This window comes from Humulus lupulus, chromosome 6 (assembly GCF_963169125.1).
Source record: "Humulus lupulus chromosome 6, drHumLupu1.1, whole genome shotgun sequence".
NCBI classification, from domain to species: Eukaryota; Viridiplantae; Streptophyta; class Magnoliopsida; order Rosales; family Cannabaceae; genus Humulus; species Humulus lupulus.
The window spans coordinates 13,373,236-13,394,095 of NC_084798.1; the positions used below are offsets into that span (position 1 = coordinate 13,373,236).

General features: G+C 40.1%; 1 protein-coding gene across 1 annotated transcript; it reads right to left on the reverse strand.

Annotated features, from left to right (window-relative positions):
• Positions 1 to 16,175: 16,175 nt before the first annotated feature.
• LOC133784718 (uncharacterized) lies at positions 16,176 to 17,751 on the reverse strand. The gene is made up of 4 exons (XM_062224000.1): positions 17,686 to 17,751; positions 16,704 to 17,478; positions 16,372 to 16,454; positions 16,176 to 16,295 (listed from the first exon to the last, which is right to left on the reverse strand). The coding sequence occupies exons 1-4, from the start codon at positions 17,749 to 17,751 to the stop codon at positions 16,176 to 16,178; spliced, it is 1,044 nt and encodes a 347-aa protein (XP_062079984.1).
• Positions 17,752 to 20,860: the final 3,109 nt, after the last annotated feature.

Here is a 20,860-nt window from a genome sequence, read left to right on the forward strand (position 1 = left end):
GAGAAATAAAAGGGACTGTGCGCAGCCAGTCAATCTTGCCAAACTTATTACAAGTATTTGCTAATTTCATGTGTTTTCTTGCTATAATAATCATTTTTATATATCTATATTATGAGCAGAAATGTTCAAACAAGTCTTGGTCAAGGCAAGTAACCGAGGACCTAAAGCTCCTCAATCACTTAGGGGGCATATAAGGTATCTAGTAAGCAAAGCATATCAACAGGTATGTAAACACACGAGCAACATAAGTGAAAGCATGCTACGTTACTTAGAGTATTTTTCAAAATTTTGTTTAAAATTTGTTAAATCAAACCAAAGTGCTATGCTAACTTCGGTCATGCGAACAGATGTTATAATAAAAATATTATTGTAACGCCCTATTTCCTTAGAGTCGTTACTAAGTGAGTTTAAAAGTGTGCATTCAACTCGCTAATCGAGGTTTTAGGTCAAATAGTGTAATTAAGCCATAAACAGAGGAAAAGCTTTAGAAATAATTCCATTTCATAGAAAATCATAAAAGTTTAACACATGGGATCCCAAAATACAGTTTAGAAATATTTACAACATATAAACTGAACCAAGTCAACTAAACGACCAAAATCTAGGTTTATTTACAAACATCTCCCAAAATCCACTGGTTGTGGCAGCCAGCTGGCCAAACATGTACACGCCGCTTCATGCCTGCTACACTCATGGTTGGTTGGCTTTCTCCTTACCCTTACCTGCACCATAGAGCATCTGTGAGCCGAAGCCTAGCAAGAAAACCCACAAACAGATAACATATGCAAAAACATACACCAAGTATACAAACTGGCCATCAATAGGCTAAACACATAGGGCCTAGCCGTCCCAGGCGCTTTACCAGGCCCTGGGTTCGCAGTCTACACCGTGAGGATATCCCAGGTATCCTTTTAGAGACCCGCCCTGGAAACTCACACTCCACATGCTCAACGCTGCTCCCGGCCCCTTGCCGTACTCGGCCTTGCACTCAACGTTCCTATCGCCGTTCCCGGCCCTTTGCCGTTCCTGGCCCCTGCCGACCTCGGCCTACAACATTCCCGGCTCTTGCCGACCATTCACATAATTGCACTCATAGCATATTAAACAAGTACAGAATACTAGCAAATACAATCAAAGGGCTACGCCCTGCAATTCAAACACATTGGGCTCAGCCCTGCATACAAGCTCTATGGGAACACGGGTTTTCTTACCTGAGTCCCAAGCTCTCCGAGTACCGATGTCCTGAGCATAGTCCTCTAACTTGAGCCTCGCCGAAACCCTAGTCACAACACATTAACAATATCCATCCATCAAGTTCTAATCCAATAAATAACTTTGAGCCATAGCCCTAACCTCCGGGACCTTGAATTCTATCAATCCGGGTGATAAAATCCATCCCGAGCCTTAACCATTGAGTTCCTAAGCCTAAACACCCTTAAAAACACAAGCTGGCACTAAGAGTCGCGGCCCTGGCCACAAGTGCCGCGGATAGCCTCGAAACACAGGCTAGCACCTCACTAACACCCACACGGGCCGCGCCGCGCATCACCAAGAGCCACGGCACGCATGAAGCTTCTCGGCCTCCCATGGCCGCTCACGCACACGGGCCGCGACATGCCCATCCTAGGGCCGCGACCCTCTCCTCCAAACCCAGAATTCTTCACCTTTCTCCTGCATTTTCTTCAAACCAAATCATCCTATAATCAAGCTAACAATTCCAAACAATCAACCCCAATATTCTAGCCCAGTTTCAACATCAAAACCCATCAAAATCTGCTCCAAAACTCAACTAAAACTCCCAAGAACAAATCAGATTCTACCCACATGCATAACCTAAAAACACAACTGAAATTCAAGTATAATTCCCATAGTTAGAGCTTACCTTTGCTGTGTTATGCTTCTGAGTTGATTTCCCCAAGTGCCCAGCTTTAAATCCTTAATTCTAACAGCTCAAAATCTTCAATCCTTGACTAATTCCACTAGAATTTCCCTTTGATATGCCTTAGAGAAAAATAGAGAGAGAAAAGGAAAACTTGGGTCGGTTCCTATAAGTTTCTGAATGATTCTTTCATTTTGTTTTATTTAACTTAATCTATATGGTTATCTCAAGGCTCGGGGTACCCAAACGTCCCCGAGGGAAAAAATGGTAAATTTCCCAAATATTCCCTCCTAGACATTCTAACCTCAAATATATCTTTAAATATTTATTTTCATAACCCCATATAATAACTAATGCCCAAATTACCCCTCGACTCGCCCCGAGTCGGATTCTCAACCGTACTGTGATTTTCTGGCTAACCGCTCCCCAGGACTGTCTCGGATCGTGCTGCACAGACTTATCACATATACATAGCATTTATCACATTTATACCCCTAATATCCAAACGGGGCCCACATGCACATTTAACTCAACTAAACATGCATCATTATCATATATTCACATAAATCCACATATTAACATATTAAATCATTTATTGCCCTCCAGGCACACTAATCAAGGCCCTAAGTCGTATTAGCAAATTTGGGTCGTTGCAATTATAATGTCAAAAGAAAAACCCTTTACACCATGAGCAGTTACTGCTCGAATGTAATTGTCTATTAAAAGGAAATGCTGCCCGTGCAGCAATAAAAATATAAATTATTTTGACATCACAAACCGTAGTTCATATGTCTTAAACTACAAGTTAAATTTAAAGAAAAAACAAGTAAAATTATAAAGCAGCAGGAGGGTCTTGAGGAGTTTGCTGGTCGATAGAGGCCCCAACTTCCTCTTCCATGCCATCAATGCCCGTAGCCAAGGAGATTTCGGGGGAGGATGTGATTTTCACTCTCTCCTCTTCCTTCAAGCGAGCAAGGCACTAGTTTATTTCAGTTTGCCTCATGCACTCGGAGAGATAGCTGAAGTCTGCCTCGCGGCTGTGCTTCCAGAACGCGTAGAAGAAGTTAGAGGTGGCTCCCTTAGACCTCTCCAAGTTGCTGGCATTGGTCTCCTCAAGCTCTTTGATGCGCCCCTCCAGCCCCTTAATTTCCTTTCTGCTGATGACCAAGTCATCATAGAGCTTAGTGGCTTCCTTTAAATTGAGCAAGGAAGCCTCCTTGTACTTCTCTTTTACTCCAAAGGCTTTGGTCAAGGCAGCCTGGAACTGCTTCAGCTCTTCGGCCAGCTTGGTGTTCTGCTCGAGCAGTTCTGCATTTTTCTTCTTAGTCATCTTGGACTCCTCAGCATGCCTGGCCTCGGACTCTATGAATTGAGTAATCAAAGCCCCCGAATGGCACCAGCTGGCGGTCATAGTTAGCATTCCTTACGATCAGACGAAAAGATAAGGTGATGGCAGAAAATGACAAGATAAATAAATAAAGCTCAGCAATAGATAACAGCTTACACTGTCTATTTCGTTCAGCACGCGGTTAATTATCTGGTTGAACTCCATGCAGTCGGTGTTGATGATGGCCTATCGGCTGCATCAATGCCTCGATAGTTTGGTCATTCTCTCCTTGGCCAATCTGAGCACGACATTTGTTAGGGCATCTCCAGTTTGATCAGGAGGTGTTTGTTCGACAGGTGCTTAGGAAGGAGGGTTCAGGTCGACGGGCGCTAGGGGAGATGTCTGGTCGAGGGGGGATGAAGGAGGTGTTGTTTCCTTCGAAGGAACTGTTGCTGGAGGGTCCCCGGTCCGTGCCTTTTTTGTCAGAGGGTTCTTGCTGCTCTCTTCGTGGTCTGGCCTGCTCTCCTTCTTCTTGCTCGAAGGAGCAGCACGAAAATGAGACAATATGAATAGATGTACTCACTACATCACGAAAATGAGAGCAAGGAAATTGTAAGTAAAATACCCGAGCTACAACTACTGGTCGCTACATTATTTACTGTACTACTGCTACACTCACTCACTGCCTCGAAGAAGTCTGAATTTCAATTTGGCGTGTATTTAAAGTTGCCTTCCCCGTCAAATAAATGACAGGGAATGGGCAAACTGTCTAAGAGTGATAATATAGTATCATTCTCATTTGAAGATTCAAGAATAGGCGCAGGTTGTTTGGAAACCTTCTTTTTTCCCTTTCCTGAAGGAGTAGGGGCAGTAGCTGCTCGCGGGGTGCTAGAGGGTTCCCTGATAATCACTCCCATTGTCCTTCTCAGAGGTTATGACACGTCGTGGTGCTACTCGGGAACTTCTCCGCCGGTAGCACTCCCCACAGTTGATTCCCTCACGTCCTGATAAGGGGCCAAAAGGCTAACCAGCCTTAGATTGTTTTCCGTGACCAGCTCTTTTATGCTTTTTTCAATATCCATCATGCTGGCCAGAGAAATTGCTCGTATCTCCATTTCTGGAGTAGGAGCTAGTTGGCGCCACGAACCTGAATGGCATTAAAATTCTAAGGAATGTGTCGAAAAGCTGAATGAAAGTAAGCGACTAGAGAATAAAGAAATTACCTCCTTGAGTGAAGGCCATATTGTTGGCGACCAAATCTGTTGTTAAAAAGTACTCCTGGAAGTACTTTTCCACGTTGGACTTGTGGGTGATCTCACTCAGGAAGGTGCGAGCAAATTCCTGGTGGAAAAAATGGAAGAACCTCGTGTTGTTGTGATTGGGTTTGGACTTGAGATCAAATAAGTAATTGATCTCGTGCGACGTAGGCACAAGCCACCTCTTGTGGCTGTACAAGATATAGAGAGTAGAGAGCACTCTATATCCATTTGTGGTTATTTGGAAGGGGGCAACCTCAAAATCTTTGGCCACCCCCTGAAAGAATGGATGAAGAGGCAAGGTTGCCCCTGTCTCAATGTGGTATCTCGACCAGGGGCTGTAGGCGCCCCTAGGAAGGTTTGTCAGTTGGTCGATGGAAGGTTTGTTTAGGGTTATCCCAGAAAGTCCGTACTTTTTGAGATAATTCCCTACCATCCTAGCTGTAATATTGCTAGGAGGTACCACGTACCATTCGACCTCTGGTCGAAGGACGTCCCAAGGTTTGGCTTTCATTTGGATTCCTAGCTGAGGGGTGTTTTCAGAATGTGGGCTAGTCGGGGGATTTTCAGCCTGAGGAGCAGGCTGTTTGGCAGGAGGAGAGGTTGTTTTCCTTTTCTTTTCAGCAGTGGATTTTACTCAACCCATGTTTTTTGGACTGGTCAAAGGTTTATCTGAAGGGTTATGAGAAAATGGAATTTCTGAGATTAGCAGTAAAGGCTGTTCCTGATCTTCGAGTAACTGCGTGAGCAAATCATCGTCGATTGGCCTCTCACCTCCCCACGGGTCGTGCATGAAAATATGCGAACAAAGAAGGGGGGATGAGAATCTACCGCCAAAAGACCAAGAAGTGTAAAAGTTGGAATAACGTTGCTCGTGTATAAAAGCTAAGCTTTTATATAACCAGCAACATTCTAACAAAAACACTAAATTCTATGCGAACAGTTTGGAAAACTGATTTAAAAGCAGAAGTGAAAAGTTTTTCTTAAAAAGCTTTTTGACTCTGAGTTGGGGCGGGAAAAACCCAGTTTTTTCTATATGCCTAAAAATCAAATTTTTACTTTGATTTTACGCCCTAAATCACTAATCCTAATGCCCAAACTGATTTCTAAGCCTCATGTAGTGTTATTTCCTCATCCTATCATGCTCAGACCTATGTGCCCATTTACCCCAAAACAATTTCTTTCAAGAACATTCAAGAACTCAGGATATGAAACAGATATAAAATAGATATTGCATGGCATCTCAACGACTGAAAAGGTCGATAAACTTACTTGGGTAAAGATTGGAGCAAGTTTCTGAGACGCTAAGTTAGGTGGCTGGGCAGAAACTTAGTGGATCGTTAAGGTCGTCTGGGTTTTCTACGCCTTGTTCTTCAGTGTTCTTGAGGAGAAAGTGAAAAGTAAAAACTGAAAAATGATTATGAGGGGTTATTTATATTGATCGAGGAGCAGTTACCTAGGTAATCATAAGGGGTAACTTTCAAGGGCATAGGTAAGTGTAATAGTCTTCAGACCGCTTTTGGGAAACTACAAAGATATGATTGGTTGCCTTTTTCGAAGAAAGCATGGGCGGCTCTGACAGATTTGACAAGGCATATGAAAGGTTGGTTGTCTAAGTTTACTTTATGCTGGTTGCAGTAAAATAAACTTGGGGGGCAAAGGTTTGATTTTATGTTCGTTTATTCGTACAAACACACTTTTCTCGATATATCCATGTCTGACCTCGTTATTGTCAAGGTCAGATTTTACTTTTACCATGCACTCGAAAGTACTTATATGACATGTAATCTTAGTAGTTTAGTTATATTTTGCTTTTCTAGTCACTTTTTCTCATCCTCGAGTAGCTCCTCAAGGTTGTGAGGTCAAAACTAATTTTTGCAAAATTTTCCAGCCTTAGACTCAACTTAATTCGAAGTAGGTTTATTTACATTCCAACTTTCTGTCGATTAGTTTTAGCTGGTATTTACCCAAAAACGGCTCTTGATGACGTGGCAAGATTGACTTACGCGTGGCAGGCACGTGACAACTTTAAGTGAACGGATCCTATTCGACCATCGACCAGAGAGTTATTGATTTATCAAGCCTCACGCTTAGGTGCGACCAGTCTGGTCGCATACTTTCATTCACTTCCTTTTGGATATGCATTCTTGTAATATTTGTATTAATTATATTTTATTTTACTACCTTGATACGCAAGTCTTAATTGTAATTGAGGCCCATCGAACCATGTAATCTTCTTGAGCCTATAAATAAGAATCAAAGGGCTCAAGGAAGGCACTTTTGAACTTTTGATCTTTGTACTCAGAGAGAAGAATATAGTGTGATTATTCATCAAAGTTGTAATCTCCCCAAGGCTTGTGAAACTCGTAAACCCTAGTTCATTGATCACAGTGTTGGGATTCAACATCAATAAGAACATTAAGTGGATGCAGGTCATTACCATCAAATTGGGGCCGAACCACTATAAATCATTTGTGTCGTTTACTTTCCATTTGAATTTCTTCTTGTTTTTCTTTCATTTTCTATCGTTCATCTGACTCTGTGTTGTTGACCAATTTGATGGTCAACAGCTGGTTTGTTCCAAACTTATTTAGCTCGCATGCTAGGTTATTAATCCATACACTTATAATTTTTATAATCTGGTTATGACCAGACTATCTTAGGTCATGAATTTGGTTATATCTAGACAGCTCGCGAATCTAGTTATATCCAGAAAGCTTTAGCTCGCATGTTTGGTTATTAATCCATACACATATAATTTTTATAATTTGGTTATGTCCAGATTATCTTAGCTCGCGAGTCTGGTTATATCTAGACAACTTTATTTTATGTTATTTATTTTTTCAAACTTATGGTATGATTGTATACCACTAATTCCCCCTTAATATCCTATGAGTGTGACCATAGGTTATTGAATTAAGAGAGTTTGCAAAAAATACAACATTTAGTAAAGAAAATAAATTTTGAGCAAAACTTAACATTTTTATTAACAAATGTCTGAAAATTAAACAAGCTTGGTTACAACAAAAACACCATTCCTACATTATTAATAATAAGGTCGTAGATGTTCACCGTTCCAAGCTCACGACACCAACTCTCCGTTTAGTCTCACTAATTTATATACCCTAGGCCGGATGGTAGACTCGATCCGGTAAGGTCCTTCCTAGTTAGGTCCGAGTACCCCAAAAGATGAGTCTCGTGTGGCCAAAAATACATGCCTTAATACTAGATCCCCCAATCCAAATTTTCTATCTCGAACCCTATTGTTGATATACCTGGTAGCTCGTTGCTGCTATGCAGCATCTTTCAATTGAGCTTCATCTCATCTTTCTTCAATGAGGTCTAGACTTTCTTCGTGCTGGGACTGGTTCGAGGCCTGATTCTAGGCATGGCTCTATATTGTAGGTATTTCGACTTCAATTGGCAACATGGCCTTACATCCACATGCTAGGGAGATGGGAGTATGGCCTGTTGAAGTTCGAGTTGTGGTTTGATAAGCCCAGAAAACCTGAGGTAATTCCTCGGGCCACATTCCCTTAGCCTCCTCTAACCTTTTCTTTATAGAGCTCTTTAGGGTTTTGTTGACTACTTCGACCTGTCCATTTGATTGGGGATGGGTGACGGAGGAAAAGCTTTTTATTATCCCATTTTTTCGCAGAAATGGGTAAACAGGTCACTATCGAATTGGGCACCATTGTCTGACACTATCTTTCTGGGCATCCCATATCGGCAGATGATAATTTTTACCACAAAGTCGAAAACTTTTTTTGAGGTAATTGTGGCCAGAGGTTCGGCTTCGGTCCATTTTGTGAAATAATCGACCGCGACCACAGCATACTTTACTCCACCTTTGCCTATTGGTAGCGAGCCTATAAGGTCGATTCCCCACACCGCAAATGGCCATGGGGAGGTCAACATGGTAAACTCAGTAAGTGGAGCTCGTGGAATCGAGGCAAATCACTGGCACTTATCACATCTTTTGACATATTTGAACACGTTTGCCTTGACTATGGGCCAGAAATACCCCTACCTTATCACCTTTCTGGATAGACTATGCCCCCCGGTGTGATCTCCAAAAAATACTTCATGAATTTATTCCAAAATTTTCTTTGCCTTGGGTAGAGTTACACATAGGAGTAATGGCATAGAATACCCTCTTCGATATAACCTTCCTTCCATTATAGTATATCTCGAGATCTGAAACATCAGTTTCCAAGACTCGTTCTGTTCTGCTGGGAGAATTCTGGTTTCGAGGTAATCGATTATTAGGGTCATCCAGGTAGGTTGATAATCGATCATGCATACGTTTTCTTCATCAAGGTTGTTGATACTGGGGGTCGATATAAATTCTACCGGGACCATGTTCAATGTATCGGTCTCGCTGGTGGTAGCGAGCCTGGCCAACACGTCTGCATTTGAATTGTTCTCAGGGAACTTGCTCTATAGCGTAGAATTCGAACTGTCCAAGCACAGCCTTGGCTTTCTCTAGGTATGCAGCCATTTTTATGCCACAAGCTTGATATTTCACTAATGCTTGGTTGACCACCAATTGTGAGTCACTATAGCAGGGTATAGCCTTTGCTTTGAGTTCCTTGGCTATTCGAAGTCCTACTAGTAATGCTTTGTATTCAGCCTCGTTATTTGACGCTTCGAAGTTGAACCTTAAAGTAGAGTGGAATCAATTTCTTGCTGGGGTGATCAGTATAATGTCTGCCCTGATCCATTTTTGTTGGAGGATCTGTCGACATAAAGTTTCCACAGCTCGCGGGCTGCGGTTACAACTTCGTCGTTAGACACTCCAGTACATTCTACAATGAAATCCGCCAGGTCTTGTCCCTTGATGGTCGTTCTTGGGTGGTATGTGATCTCGAATTGTCCGAGTTTGACAGCCCACTTTAACAATCTTCCAGAAGCTTCTGGTTTAGATAAAACTTGTCGTAGAGGCTGGTTAGTTAGCACATGAATAGGGTGTGCTTGGAAATAAGGTCGGAGCTTTCGAGATGAGTGGATCAGGCTGAGAGCTAGTTTTTCCATCAACGGATATCTCAATTCTGCCCCCAGTACCCTTTTGCTAACGTAGTATATTGGTTTTTTTGTACATTCTTCTCTTCTCAGACGAGCACGACACTAATGGCATGCTCGGTTGTAGCGAGGTATAGATACAAGACTTCTCTCATGATAGATTTGAAAAGATTGGTGGTTCGACGAAGTGCTTCTTTAGGTTTTGGAATGCAAGCTCGCAGTCCTCTGACCACTCGATTTTTTTTGCCCCTCTTAAAAGGTTAAAAAAGGGAAGACAACCGTCTATAGATTTTGAAATAAACCCACTTAGTGCCGCCATCCATCCAGTTAAGTTCTGGACATCCTTATGCTTTCGAGGTGAGGGTATATTAATCAATGCCTTCATCTTGCCAGGATTAACCTCTGCTCTTCGTGCATTTACTATAAATCCCAAAAAATTTCCCGAAGACACTCCGAAAGAGCACTTTTTTGTGGGATAAGTTTCATGTTATACTTTTGTAGTACAGTAAAGCATTTTGCGAGATCATCCACATGGTTACTGTTATGTTTGGACTTGACTAGCATGTCATCAACATAAACCTCCATGTTATTCCATATCTGCTCGGAAAACATCTTGTTCACCAATCTTTGGTATGTGGCTCCAGCGTTCTTGAGCCCGAAAGGCATGAAATTGTAGCAGTATAACCCTTTATTGGTTACAAAGCTCGTATGCTCTTGGTCCGGTGGGTGCATGGCGATCTGGTTATATCCAGAGTAAGCATCCATGATGTCGTGACCTACAGTGGCATCTACTATTTGATTTATCTGAGGTAGGGGAAACAATCTTTAGAGCACGCCTTGTTAAGGTCTGAGTAGTCGATACAGGTTCGCCATCTGCCGTTGGGCTTCGGGACCAACACTGGATTGGCAATCCAATCAAGCTCGTATGAATCGATTTTCCTTTAATCTGTCGACTTCTTCCTTGAGGACCTTTTTTTTATCATCGTCTAGGGGTATTCACTTTTGTTGCTTCGGGGAGAAGCTTTTGTCAATGTTAAGTGTATGGCTCATGACATTCAGACGGATTCCCACCATGTCTGAGTGTGACCATGCGATTACATCCTGGCTTTCATTAGCCAGGTAAATATTCTCCCGAGACTCGTTGAGCTCGGTATATACTTTGTATACAGAGAAATATTTGTCCCCTTTCTTCTTCTTTCCTCCCTCAACCTTAGGTGTATTCCCTTCGTTCTTCTTCCTTTTAGAAAGGTTGTCCCCAAAGGGTTTCAAAGTTGATGGGGTTGTCGAGGTCGAGGCAAAGTTTATGTTCATCGTTGTAGTTATGGGCTGGGAGGTCATGTTTAGTGCTGACCTTGCCACTTCTACATTGACAAACCTCTGGGCCCTCTGATTGAACTCGGTTAGCGACCTGATAGGTTTCCTTTGTAAGTCTTCCCAAAGGGGACTTCCTGGCAATATACCTACTATAATAGCCATCAGGTGACCGCTATCATCGACATCTCGAGCTCGGGCCACTTCTAGGTTAAACCTCGTGAGGTAACTCTTCAATGACTCATTTTTTTGTTGTCGGACATTCGTTAAGGCTGAGGCCTCGGGCCTGATGCCAATCATAGCCATAAATTGTTTCTTAAAGTCTCTAGATAATTTATCCCAGGACGAGATCAAATGCCTTTTAAACTTCTCAAACCAGTTTTTTGCTGGTCCTGTAAGTGTGGCTGGGAACAGCATACATCTAAGCTCGTACCCAACATTGTTGGCTCGCATGATGGTGTTAAAGATACTCAGATGACTGTACGGGTCTGAGTTTCCATAAAATGTCAGGACATGAGGAATCCTAAACCCCTAAGGGAATGGAATGCTGGAGAAATGCGGGGAAAAATGATTGAGCTCTTCATCAGTCTCTTAAGTCTTATCCTTGTTACGCTTGTTCTGCAGGAGCCTGAATGCTCTTTCTAATTGGTCAATCCTTTCCTGGAATAAATCCACTAGAGGTCGAGCCTGGACCCGAGGGGGCTTATTATCGTTAATAAAAACTCCAGCTCCCTATCTCGGTATATGGTTGTACGCTGACTGTTTGTGGCCATTCAGGTGGTCGTGCAGATCAGAGTTCGATGGATTATATTAACCCCGATTATGGTTTATATGATCCCGCAGATCAGGGTGATTCCCTCGATTCCATGTATGCCTTGGCTCGGTGTTATAAATGCTCATGGACCGAGTGTAGTCTGAGCTTTCACTTACGTAACTTGTAGCCCTTTCTGGATATGTGGCTCGATGATTACGAGGTGGGTCTCCTGCTGCCTTCCTTGTCCCAGTAGTTTGTGATCTTAACATTTGGCTTCCCAAAGGCTGAGGAGCCCTGCAATCTCGGGTACCCTATCTTTCGTTCCACTGTCCAGCCCTAGCCCTTCGGTTTCCATCTCGACTGCTGCTGCGAGATGGCCTCCGATGTGCAGTTTGTGGGACCTCCTTGACTAGCGAGGGGTGCCTTATTGGTGATGGTGGGTGCCTTATGGGTGATGGTGGTTGTCTTCCATTGTCGAGCCTGGATGGTCCAGATTTTGCTCAGTCAGGCTCCGGGTTGTTTCACATAGCATTATGATTTGGGTTCTGAATCGCCAAGGGGGCTCGGTTATTACCCATTTCTGCTGGTACTTCTGCAGTCGGGTTGGCAGTAGCCTCAACCTGGTTACTCCTCCAAGCCTTGGCTGTGTTGGCTAAGACGCCGATGGTGACACTTGTTCTACCCTCCTGGCGGTCGTGCTCCCATGGGGACGTCCCCTAGGCCTTTGGGGAGGTACTTGGGTGTTAGCAGCCCGTCTAACTAATTCTTCGTTGTGTTTTGTTTCCTCTGCCAACTGTTTGCATAGTTGGAAATTTTCAAGTTCCACAATTGGAACATAACTTTCAGAATTGTAATACATATCATCGTTAGGCCTGGGGCAGGAGGCCCTCGAGAGTTAGATGAATCACTCATTTCTTCAGGATCTGGATCCACCATGGGTTGCTTTCCAGGCCATCGGGGGTAATCCTCAGCATGAGGACTCTGCTACTTAGGTATCTAGGGCAATGGTCACTCATTAGTATTGGGGTTACTTGCACCGGCCATTGATGATTCAAACGGCTTTTAGATTAAACAGGCTCACGTCTTGTTTAATGGCCCTCAGTGAAAGCACCAAACTATTGATGTCGTTTTTTGTCAACTTAAAAATGAAGAGCAATTAAACAAAAATACCAGAGGAAACAAACAACATGGACACGATTTTTTACGTAGTTCAGCAGTTAAAATTTTCCTAGTCCATGAGTCTGTGTCATTCACTTGTTGGAATTCTCTCAAAGCTTTCTCGAAGCAATTTTATAGAGTCTTCCCAATACCAATTTTTCAATCCTTACAAATGAATTGTTCCACTCTATTTATAGAGTGGTTCACCGAATATCTTCCCACAGATTTTGGGGAGATATTATACAAATCAATTAAATAAATGCAATTAAATGCATACAGTTACTACGTACGTGTATATATCCCATGATATTTGGGATTTAATAATAGATTACATTTGATCCCTTAAACATAGGGATTTTACAATAATAAACATGTTCACACACAGCTTACGAGCTTGGACACTAGACTCACACGCCTTTGAGACTGTTCACCCATTACGAGCTCGACACCTCGGTTTGCCTGTGTTCTCAACAAGTAATGTTGTTGAGATCATCCTCTCCAAGCTCACAACGCTCAAGATCGAACTGTCTTGTATGATGGTAGGAGATTTATACAAGTGTTGAACTAGTGTCATTGTGGCTTCGAGCCTGTCTTATAACCTCAGAACTCCTCTGAGACCACGTAGTTTCCGAGCTCACCAATTCTGATGTTGTCACATTACTGCTTAGCGAGACTGTACTTGACTTTCTCATTAATGTTGATTACATGACGAATTTTCTTATCTCGAGCATACACCTTACGAGTCTGAGTTTCGAGATAAAAAAATCTCCATTCTCGAAATCTGGTTGTAACAACAACAACAAGAACAACAATAATAATAATAATAAAGCTACATTTATACCCCACACTAAATACACCACATTCCATAAACTAGGAAATATGTATTTCTTTAAGTACACTCCATGTCATTAATTTGTACATTTTTTACAAAAAATAAAAATGTTAAAATTTTGCAACTAAAATTTTCTAAATGATAAATCTGAATTTCTCTTAATAAAATATAGGGTAAATACCATTTTGGGCCTGTGTTTCGCAAAAGTTACCAATCGGACCCCGTGTTTTTTTAAATGACAATTTGGACCCTATGTTTTGCAAAATGGAACAAAATGATACCCTAAGCCCGAATTTGGTCAAACTTTTTTTAAATACGACCAAAATAACCCCAACTTTAATTTGACTTTGATATTAATTTGATTTAAATATATTTTTTATTTTTGAAATAAATAAAAAAGCATTTTAGAAAAAACAAATTAATAAAAAAACTAAAATAAAACAAGTACAACAGGTTACCCATAGAAAAATTAAAACAAGTTCACGACCTGTCTTTTCGTCTTCCTCACACAAGTTCACGACCACCATTGTTGATGAAGAAAAGCTTCTAGTTTTTGTGCATTTCTCCTTGAAGGAGTCAACTGCACAAGATTGAAGGCCACTCGAAAGGTATGTCCTTCCTCCATCAAGCTACAATTTTTTTCTAGTATTTTTTTATCTTTCAAGCTACGGTTATGTATATTGATCGTCCTTTGCTTTTTTTTTTTTTTGAAAATTTTGTTTCCTTTCATTTCGCTTGTATTTTCATCCATTGGTGTGGGAAAAAATCTTCTTTGGATGGTTTTGTGCTCTGTATTTAGAGTTTTGAGTATTTTGAAAAATTATTGATGTTTTCGAATCTGTAGCTTCCATTATTTATGTTAGATAGATGAAGCTTTTTGCACACACTAGTTTTAAGTATGAAATGGATGAATGCTTCTTGAATTCTGGGTCTTTTAACAAGTTCTTGATTTTTGATAAAGATAAACGAGATCGAGTTTCTAGTTGCGATACTGATTGTTTGTTTGAAACTTTGATATTACAACATGGATGATGGATGAGAATCAACAGGAAGCAAGTCTCTGATATAGTGTAAGGTAGTGATGCCGCTAGAAGTCGTTAAGAGGGTATTTCAATACTAGATAATTGCATTGGTTGTCTAAGCTTCATGAGTTGTATGGAAGTTCTTATTTCTTTTCTGACTGTATGTGGAACCTCGGTTGACTAGAGAACATCTTAATTTTAGCTATTACTGTGGCTTGATACAGACTTAAGATGCATTGCTTGTGTCTATGCTCAATGGCTATTCAGTTGGATGCTTGATTATCGAGATCCATTACATGTCAAATTGGCCTTTTGAGTTTGTAGGGGTGAGTCGTTCTTGGTCATCCTTCTAACCAATGTCAACTGGATTTCTACCAAGTTGTGTGTTGCTATAACTTAGCAAATATAGAGTCCTTGAAAACTTTGTCCTCTAGATGCAGAAAGTTGCTCCCACTTTTGTAATCTAAATCTATTAACTCCAAGGTTGCCATCCCACTTTAAAAGTTGTTCCATGATAATGGTTTCATTCATGATTAAAATAATGATTGACGTTGAGCCTTGTTGTGGGTTTCCTTTCAATATTTTAAAATATAACTTTATTCAGAAGGTATGTCTTGTTTATTTTTTTTATTTGATGATCTATTTTCTCATTGGATGGTTTTTTGCTCTAAATTTAGAGTTTTGAGTATTTTGGAAAGTTACTAATGTTTTAGGGTTTCATGTCTTTTATTTGGATTTTGTTTGTGTCAAATGACTACATTTGTTAACAGGGCAATGACATCTTACAACAACAATTCATTTTCCTAAAATGGTTGAAGATTCAGAAATAGAAGATTCATGTGTGGCGAAAAATGTCATGTGAGGATTAGTGAATCAATTAATAACCCAAACAGACTTTACTTTCGCTGTCCCTTTGGAGAGAAATGGTGTAATTACTTCTCATGGTGGGTAGATGGATATTTTGTAAATGAAGGTTTTGAAAAGGAAGATAGAGACCAAGAAGAAACTTCATTTTGATATGATCCAATTATTCTAAAAAGATTACAAAGATTGGAAGCAAATGTAGCTACTGGTCACTTGTTGGTGAAGATTTTGGGAGCAATATGTGTGTTATTGATGTTCTTAATTTTGTGTATGACAATGAAGATGCAGTACTTAGTGGATTTTGGCTGCAATTACAGAAGTTGTACTTGACTTTGCATTTATAATACATTAATGTCAGTTTGTTTAATATCAATTTGGGTTGTTATTGTTTAATGGTGTCAATATTAGAGGTAAGTTGTTGTATAATTGCCTAGGAAAAGTAACCATAAATCATAATTGAACCAAAATGTAAAACAAAAATACATTATTATTGCATTTAAACAAACTAAAGTTTAGTGTGCAAAGCACTAACCAAAACATATAAACCTACTAATTTTGTGTGTCCAAAGCACTAAACAGAACATATAAACATGTTACATTTTAGTGTCCAAAGTAGTAACTAAAACATGTAAACCTGATAATCCTTAGTGCCAATAGCACTAACCAAAACACTCCGGCATACATAGAGTATTACATTTCAAAATACAACTTCAACAACACATATTTCATAAGACACCAACTTTGGCAACTTCAACAACTTCTCTGTGTAGGCTGAGTCTGGAAGAGATCTTGAGGCATTTCAAATGTGTTAAGCTCCTCTGCATTATGTGGTATCTGTTCTTCAATCCTTTCTGATGGTTGATAATTTTCCTGAAATAATAAAGTAAGTAAAAACACACCAAAGATTTCTATTTTAGAAATTCATATATAATTTACAAAATGCTACCTGAACTGTGGTACCATGAGTTCTTCCACGACCTCTGCCATGTGGTCTTCCCCTGCCTCTCTTTGTGTTACCTTGTTCAGAACCTGTAATTGGTGCATCAGACATTGTAGCTTGATCATTGCCTCATCCCTTGCCTTTTCCCTTGCCTCGTCTCCTCCCTCATCCTGTAGGTGGAGCTGGAGGTGCTAGTTGTTTGACAAACGGAGGTGCATTGCAAGTACGTATTGTATGACCAAGTTGGTTACAATTTTTGCATCTTTTTGTGCTAGAAACTGGCTTCACAGTCCTTTCTTCTCCTACCACTTTCTATCTGCAGTGTTTTTTCGGTCTACCTGGCTGGTTTATAATGGGTGGGGGTAACAAAGGCTCAACATCATGTCTAATCCACATAGATTCATCAGGGATTGGATGTATCACAGGTTCATAAGTCTTTCTCCACATTTCAGTTGTGAAATATTCTGAACAATAGTCATTGATATTGGCCTTGATATGGTTGATACATGCAGTTGCATGAACACGTGGGATGCCTCTAATCTGCCATTGGCCACATATACACCATCCTGCATCTAGCCTCATTGCACACCTTTTGCTCATGTAGTCAACTTGAAATTCATTAGGGCCTACTCGTCTAACTTGAGCATATCTTGCTCTCCTCAATAATTGTTTAACCTTTAGATGTACCTTTGGTGTTAGCTTTTCATTCCATCTTTCAGATGTAACCCTTCTTGAGCACATCATGTCTGCGTTTTGGATTCGAAGACCTTCTAGCATCTCAATTGGTGGTTTGAAACGTATCTCATCGATCCAATCATTGAAAGATTCAACATGGTTGTTTGTCATATTTTCGACCTTTGAAGTTGTGTCAAAACAACTCATTGGCCAATGTTTAGCATCAATGTCAGTCACCCACTTGTATGCATCCTTGTTGAACTCCTTAATTTGGTCCATAATACGCTGAAAAGTTTGGAAATTTCCTATTCCAGCAGCTGCCCAAAACATGTTCTTTAGATCAGAAGTTCCATACTCTTTCACCATGTTATTTTCAATGTGAAAACAACAATAACGATGGTGATTATCAGGTACATGACTAACAACCTCAATTAAACCCTGCACCATGTAGAAGAACAAGGCATGTGTAAATATTAATTACAATCAACAAGCAGCCATGTATGAGAGAGTTGTTTCCAATCAGCTTAATCAACAAGCACCAAGACTGATTTAATTATTCTTGCACACTTAAGTATCGAATATTCTAATTCACAAGTTAAAAATTGAAGAATAAACAAGTAGAAAAGTTCAAAAATGAAGAATTACCTTCTGCCTATCACTCATTATGCACCAAGGCTGACCATTGGGATGTCTCTCTCCAATTTCTTCCATTAAGTGATCCATAAATCACCTCTAACCTGCATTGATTTTAGCCTCAACCATGGCATAAGAAATGGAATAAAAATGGAGGTTTGCATCAAGTCCAACGACAGACAATAAAATACCCTTGTACAAGCTTTTAAGATGGCAACCATCAAGACCAAAGAAAGGTCGGCAACCAACGAAAAATCCAATTTTCACACCCTCGTAGCAAACAAATATCCTCTTATACAGAGGCTTCATAATTGTGGGAATGGATTGCACAAGTTCACCCTCTTCATTGTAAGTTTCAACAGGAACCAACTCTGATTGTATGATTGCAACACTTCCAGGATTTGTATGCAAGATCATGGTTGCATAATTTCTAAGCTTCGCATAAGATTTAGCATAACTACCATGAACTTCTCCTCTTGCATTATCTTCTAGCTCTCCATAACCTTCTATTGTCAACCTCGATCCCATATTCCTCCTTTAATAGTTCTTTCATACCCTTTAATTTCATTTCAGGATGTCTTTGGAATGTCTTCACCAATTTTCTACCAACCTAAGTACTGCTAGTTGTTCTATTCTTGTAAACACATTGGCATGTATTGTCTTCAATGAGCGTCTTGATGACAAAGTTATTCAGATCAGGGGTCACTGAGGCATGTATCCTCCATGGGAAGCCGGTTGCTCTACAACCATATGTGAGCCTACTCTTTTGGTGCTTTATTTTTTGCAATTCAAAACCATCTTTAATTTCATAATCTTTTAGAATCTCATAAAATTGTCGGTAGTCACTGAATTTCATGTATAGTCACAGAACTATTTTCCATCTTCATAAATTTGATCACATTTAGGAAGTGGAATGTTCTTGTTAGGATCCAATCCCTCTCTTCTCAGCCTCTTCAAGTTCACATTCCCACCTTCATCGCTATCATAATATTCTCTGCCATCATCCTCATCAGTAGCAATCAGTGAAGCCATTTAAGATTCGGTACGGTCATCTTCTTCACTATAGTATTTGCCTTGTTTCCATTCTAGGTCACGGTCATCAGTGGGTGACTATAGAGCCTCATCATGTACACTTGTAGACCCAAAAGCACTTCTCCTTCTTGTCTGATACTCGTGCCTCTTACTAGGATCAGCTGTGTCCTTACCACTAGAATCTAGGCCTCCAATGTTTGGGATTGAAGTTGCATTGAGAAAATAATGTTTGATGAGAACTTAAAAACATTAAATGATCATGACTAAAGCATTTATTTTAAAAAAAAACATAACCATAATAACTAAAATTAGTTACCTGTAGGGTCAATGGACATTGGAGTAGAGCTTTCAAGTTCATCAACTGTGTCATTTTAATTTTGAGCTTCTGGAGGGGCTGTGGCTGCATTAGGGGCCAAACAAACATAATTAATTTAAAGGGCCAAATCATTTGATTTAAAAAGCAGAACTACAATAACTAAATTTAGTTACCTATAGGGTCAATGGACAATTGAGTAGATTTATCAGTTTCATAAGGGAACTCATTTTCAATTTCATCGTAGGAACCATTTTCATTTTGAGCTTCAGGAGGGGTTGTGATTGCATTCAGGGCCATTTCAGGTGCAATGTCACTAGCCTCATTCATTACACTCTCACCTCCACTATCGTAAGATTGAGTTGCATCTGCCCTTGTAATAGGTGAACCTGAAAACAAACATAATTAAATTAAATGACCAAATCATTTAAGTTAAAAAAAATTGAACCACAATTACTAAATTTAGCTACCTGTAGGGTGAACACACATTGGAGAATCATGGGTAGTTGATACATTAGGAGATGTGGCAGCATCAGGGGCCATTTCAAAATTAGTGGCTGGATCTTCTTTGCTGGTTGCAACATTTTCAAAGGTAGGATTTGGCATGGCACACTCTTCAATTCCAATTGCATCTGAATTGTCATTCACTCTAGTAATAGGTGTTGCATTCTTATCAATTTCAGATTCCTTAACAATTTGAAATAATCGAGGAGGAGGACGACTAGTTTTTCTAGCCAACATTTTCTTTCTTGTAGGCTTTGAAGCGGCTACCACAGGTGCATGGGCACTTGTACGAGCTACAAAGACATTTGAATCGACTACTACAGGGGCAGGGGCAGATGTAGCAGCTACAGGGCAAGTTGGAGCATCTACTACCTCCACCAAGTCATCATCAGATACACCAATATCAACTACTTCCTCCATCACTTGCAATACTTGTGCTTCTACCATGGTCACATGTAACTTTATACAATCCCCAAGAACATTCATTTTAAACATAGTCACCATATCTTTATCATCAGAAATATCTAACATAAACTCCCCTCCAATTTCAACTAAAATTTGGAAACAAATAGAATTTCCTCTCAATTGTTGAAGATCAATAGCCAAATCTTGATACAGGTGCTTATGCAGCTCCATCAAGTTGTATGTTTCTGAATCCACCTTGAATGGTTTGAGGTGCTTGCCCTCATTCAGTACTTGTGAATAATGATATCGCATTTTCCACCTCTGTTATCAAAAAACAAACACATTACTCCATCAATGACTAAAACTTTCATTAGAACTCACACCAACCAACAACAATATAACAGTGAGCAAATAGAAAACCCTAACAGAAAAAAAAAAATCAAACATTACAATCAAAGTCTTATTTCTAGTACAATACTGTCAAAAATCAAAACTGGAAGATTGCACACAAAGAAAACATCAATAACTTTCCAAAATACTCAAAACTCTAAATATAGAGCACAAAACCATCCAAAGAAGAATTTTTTCCCACACCCACAGATGAAAATACAAGCAAAACGAAAGGAAACAAAATTTTCAAAGAAAAAAAACCAAAGGACGATCAATATGAATAACCGTAGCTTGAAAGATAAAAAAATACCAGAAAAAAAATTGTAGCTTGACGGAGGAAGGACATACCTTTTGAGTGACCTTCAATCTTGTGTGGTCGACTCCTTCAAGGTGAAATGTACAGATTTCTTAAGCTTTTCTTCGTCGACAATGGTGGTTATGAACTTGTGTGAGGAAGACGAAAAGACATCCCGTGAACTTGTTTTAATTTTTCTATGGGTAACCTGTTTAACTTGTTTTATTTCAGTTTTTTTATTAATTTGT

Excerpts from the sequence above, each read along its gene's own strand:
- LOC133784718 (XM_062224000.1), bottom strand. The coding sequence starts at position 17,751 with ATGGAAGAAATTGGAGAGAGACATCCCAATGGTCAGCCTTGGTGCATA. Across the intron at positions 17,479-17,685 it reads TAATGAGTGATAGGCAGAAG|GGTTTAATTGAGGTTGTTAG; the intron begins GTAATTCTTCAT and ends TACATGGTGCAG. Across the intron at positions 16,455-16,703 it reads ACCCATTATAAACCAGCCAG|GTTCTGAACAAGGTAACACA; the intron begins GTAGACCGAAAA and ends CACCAATTACAG.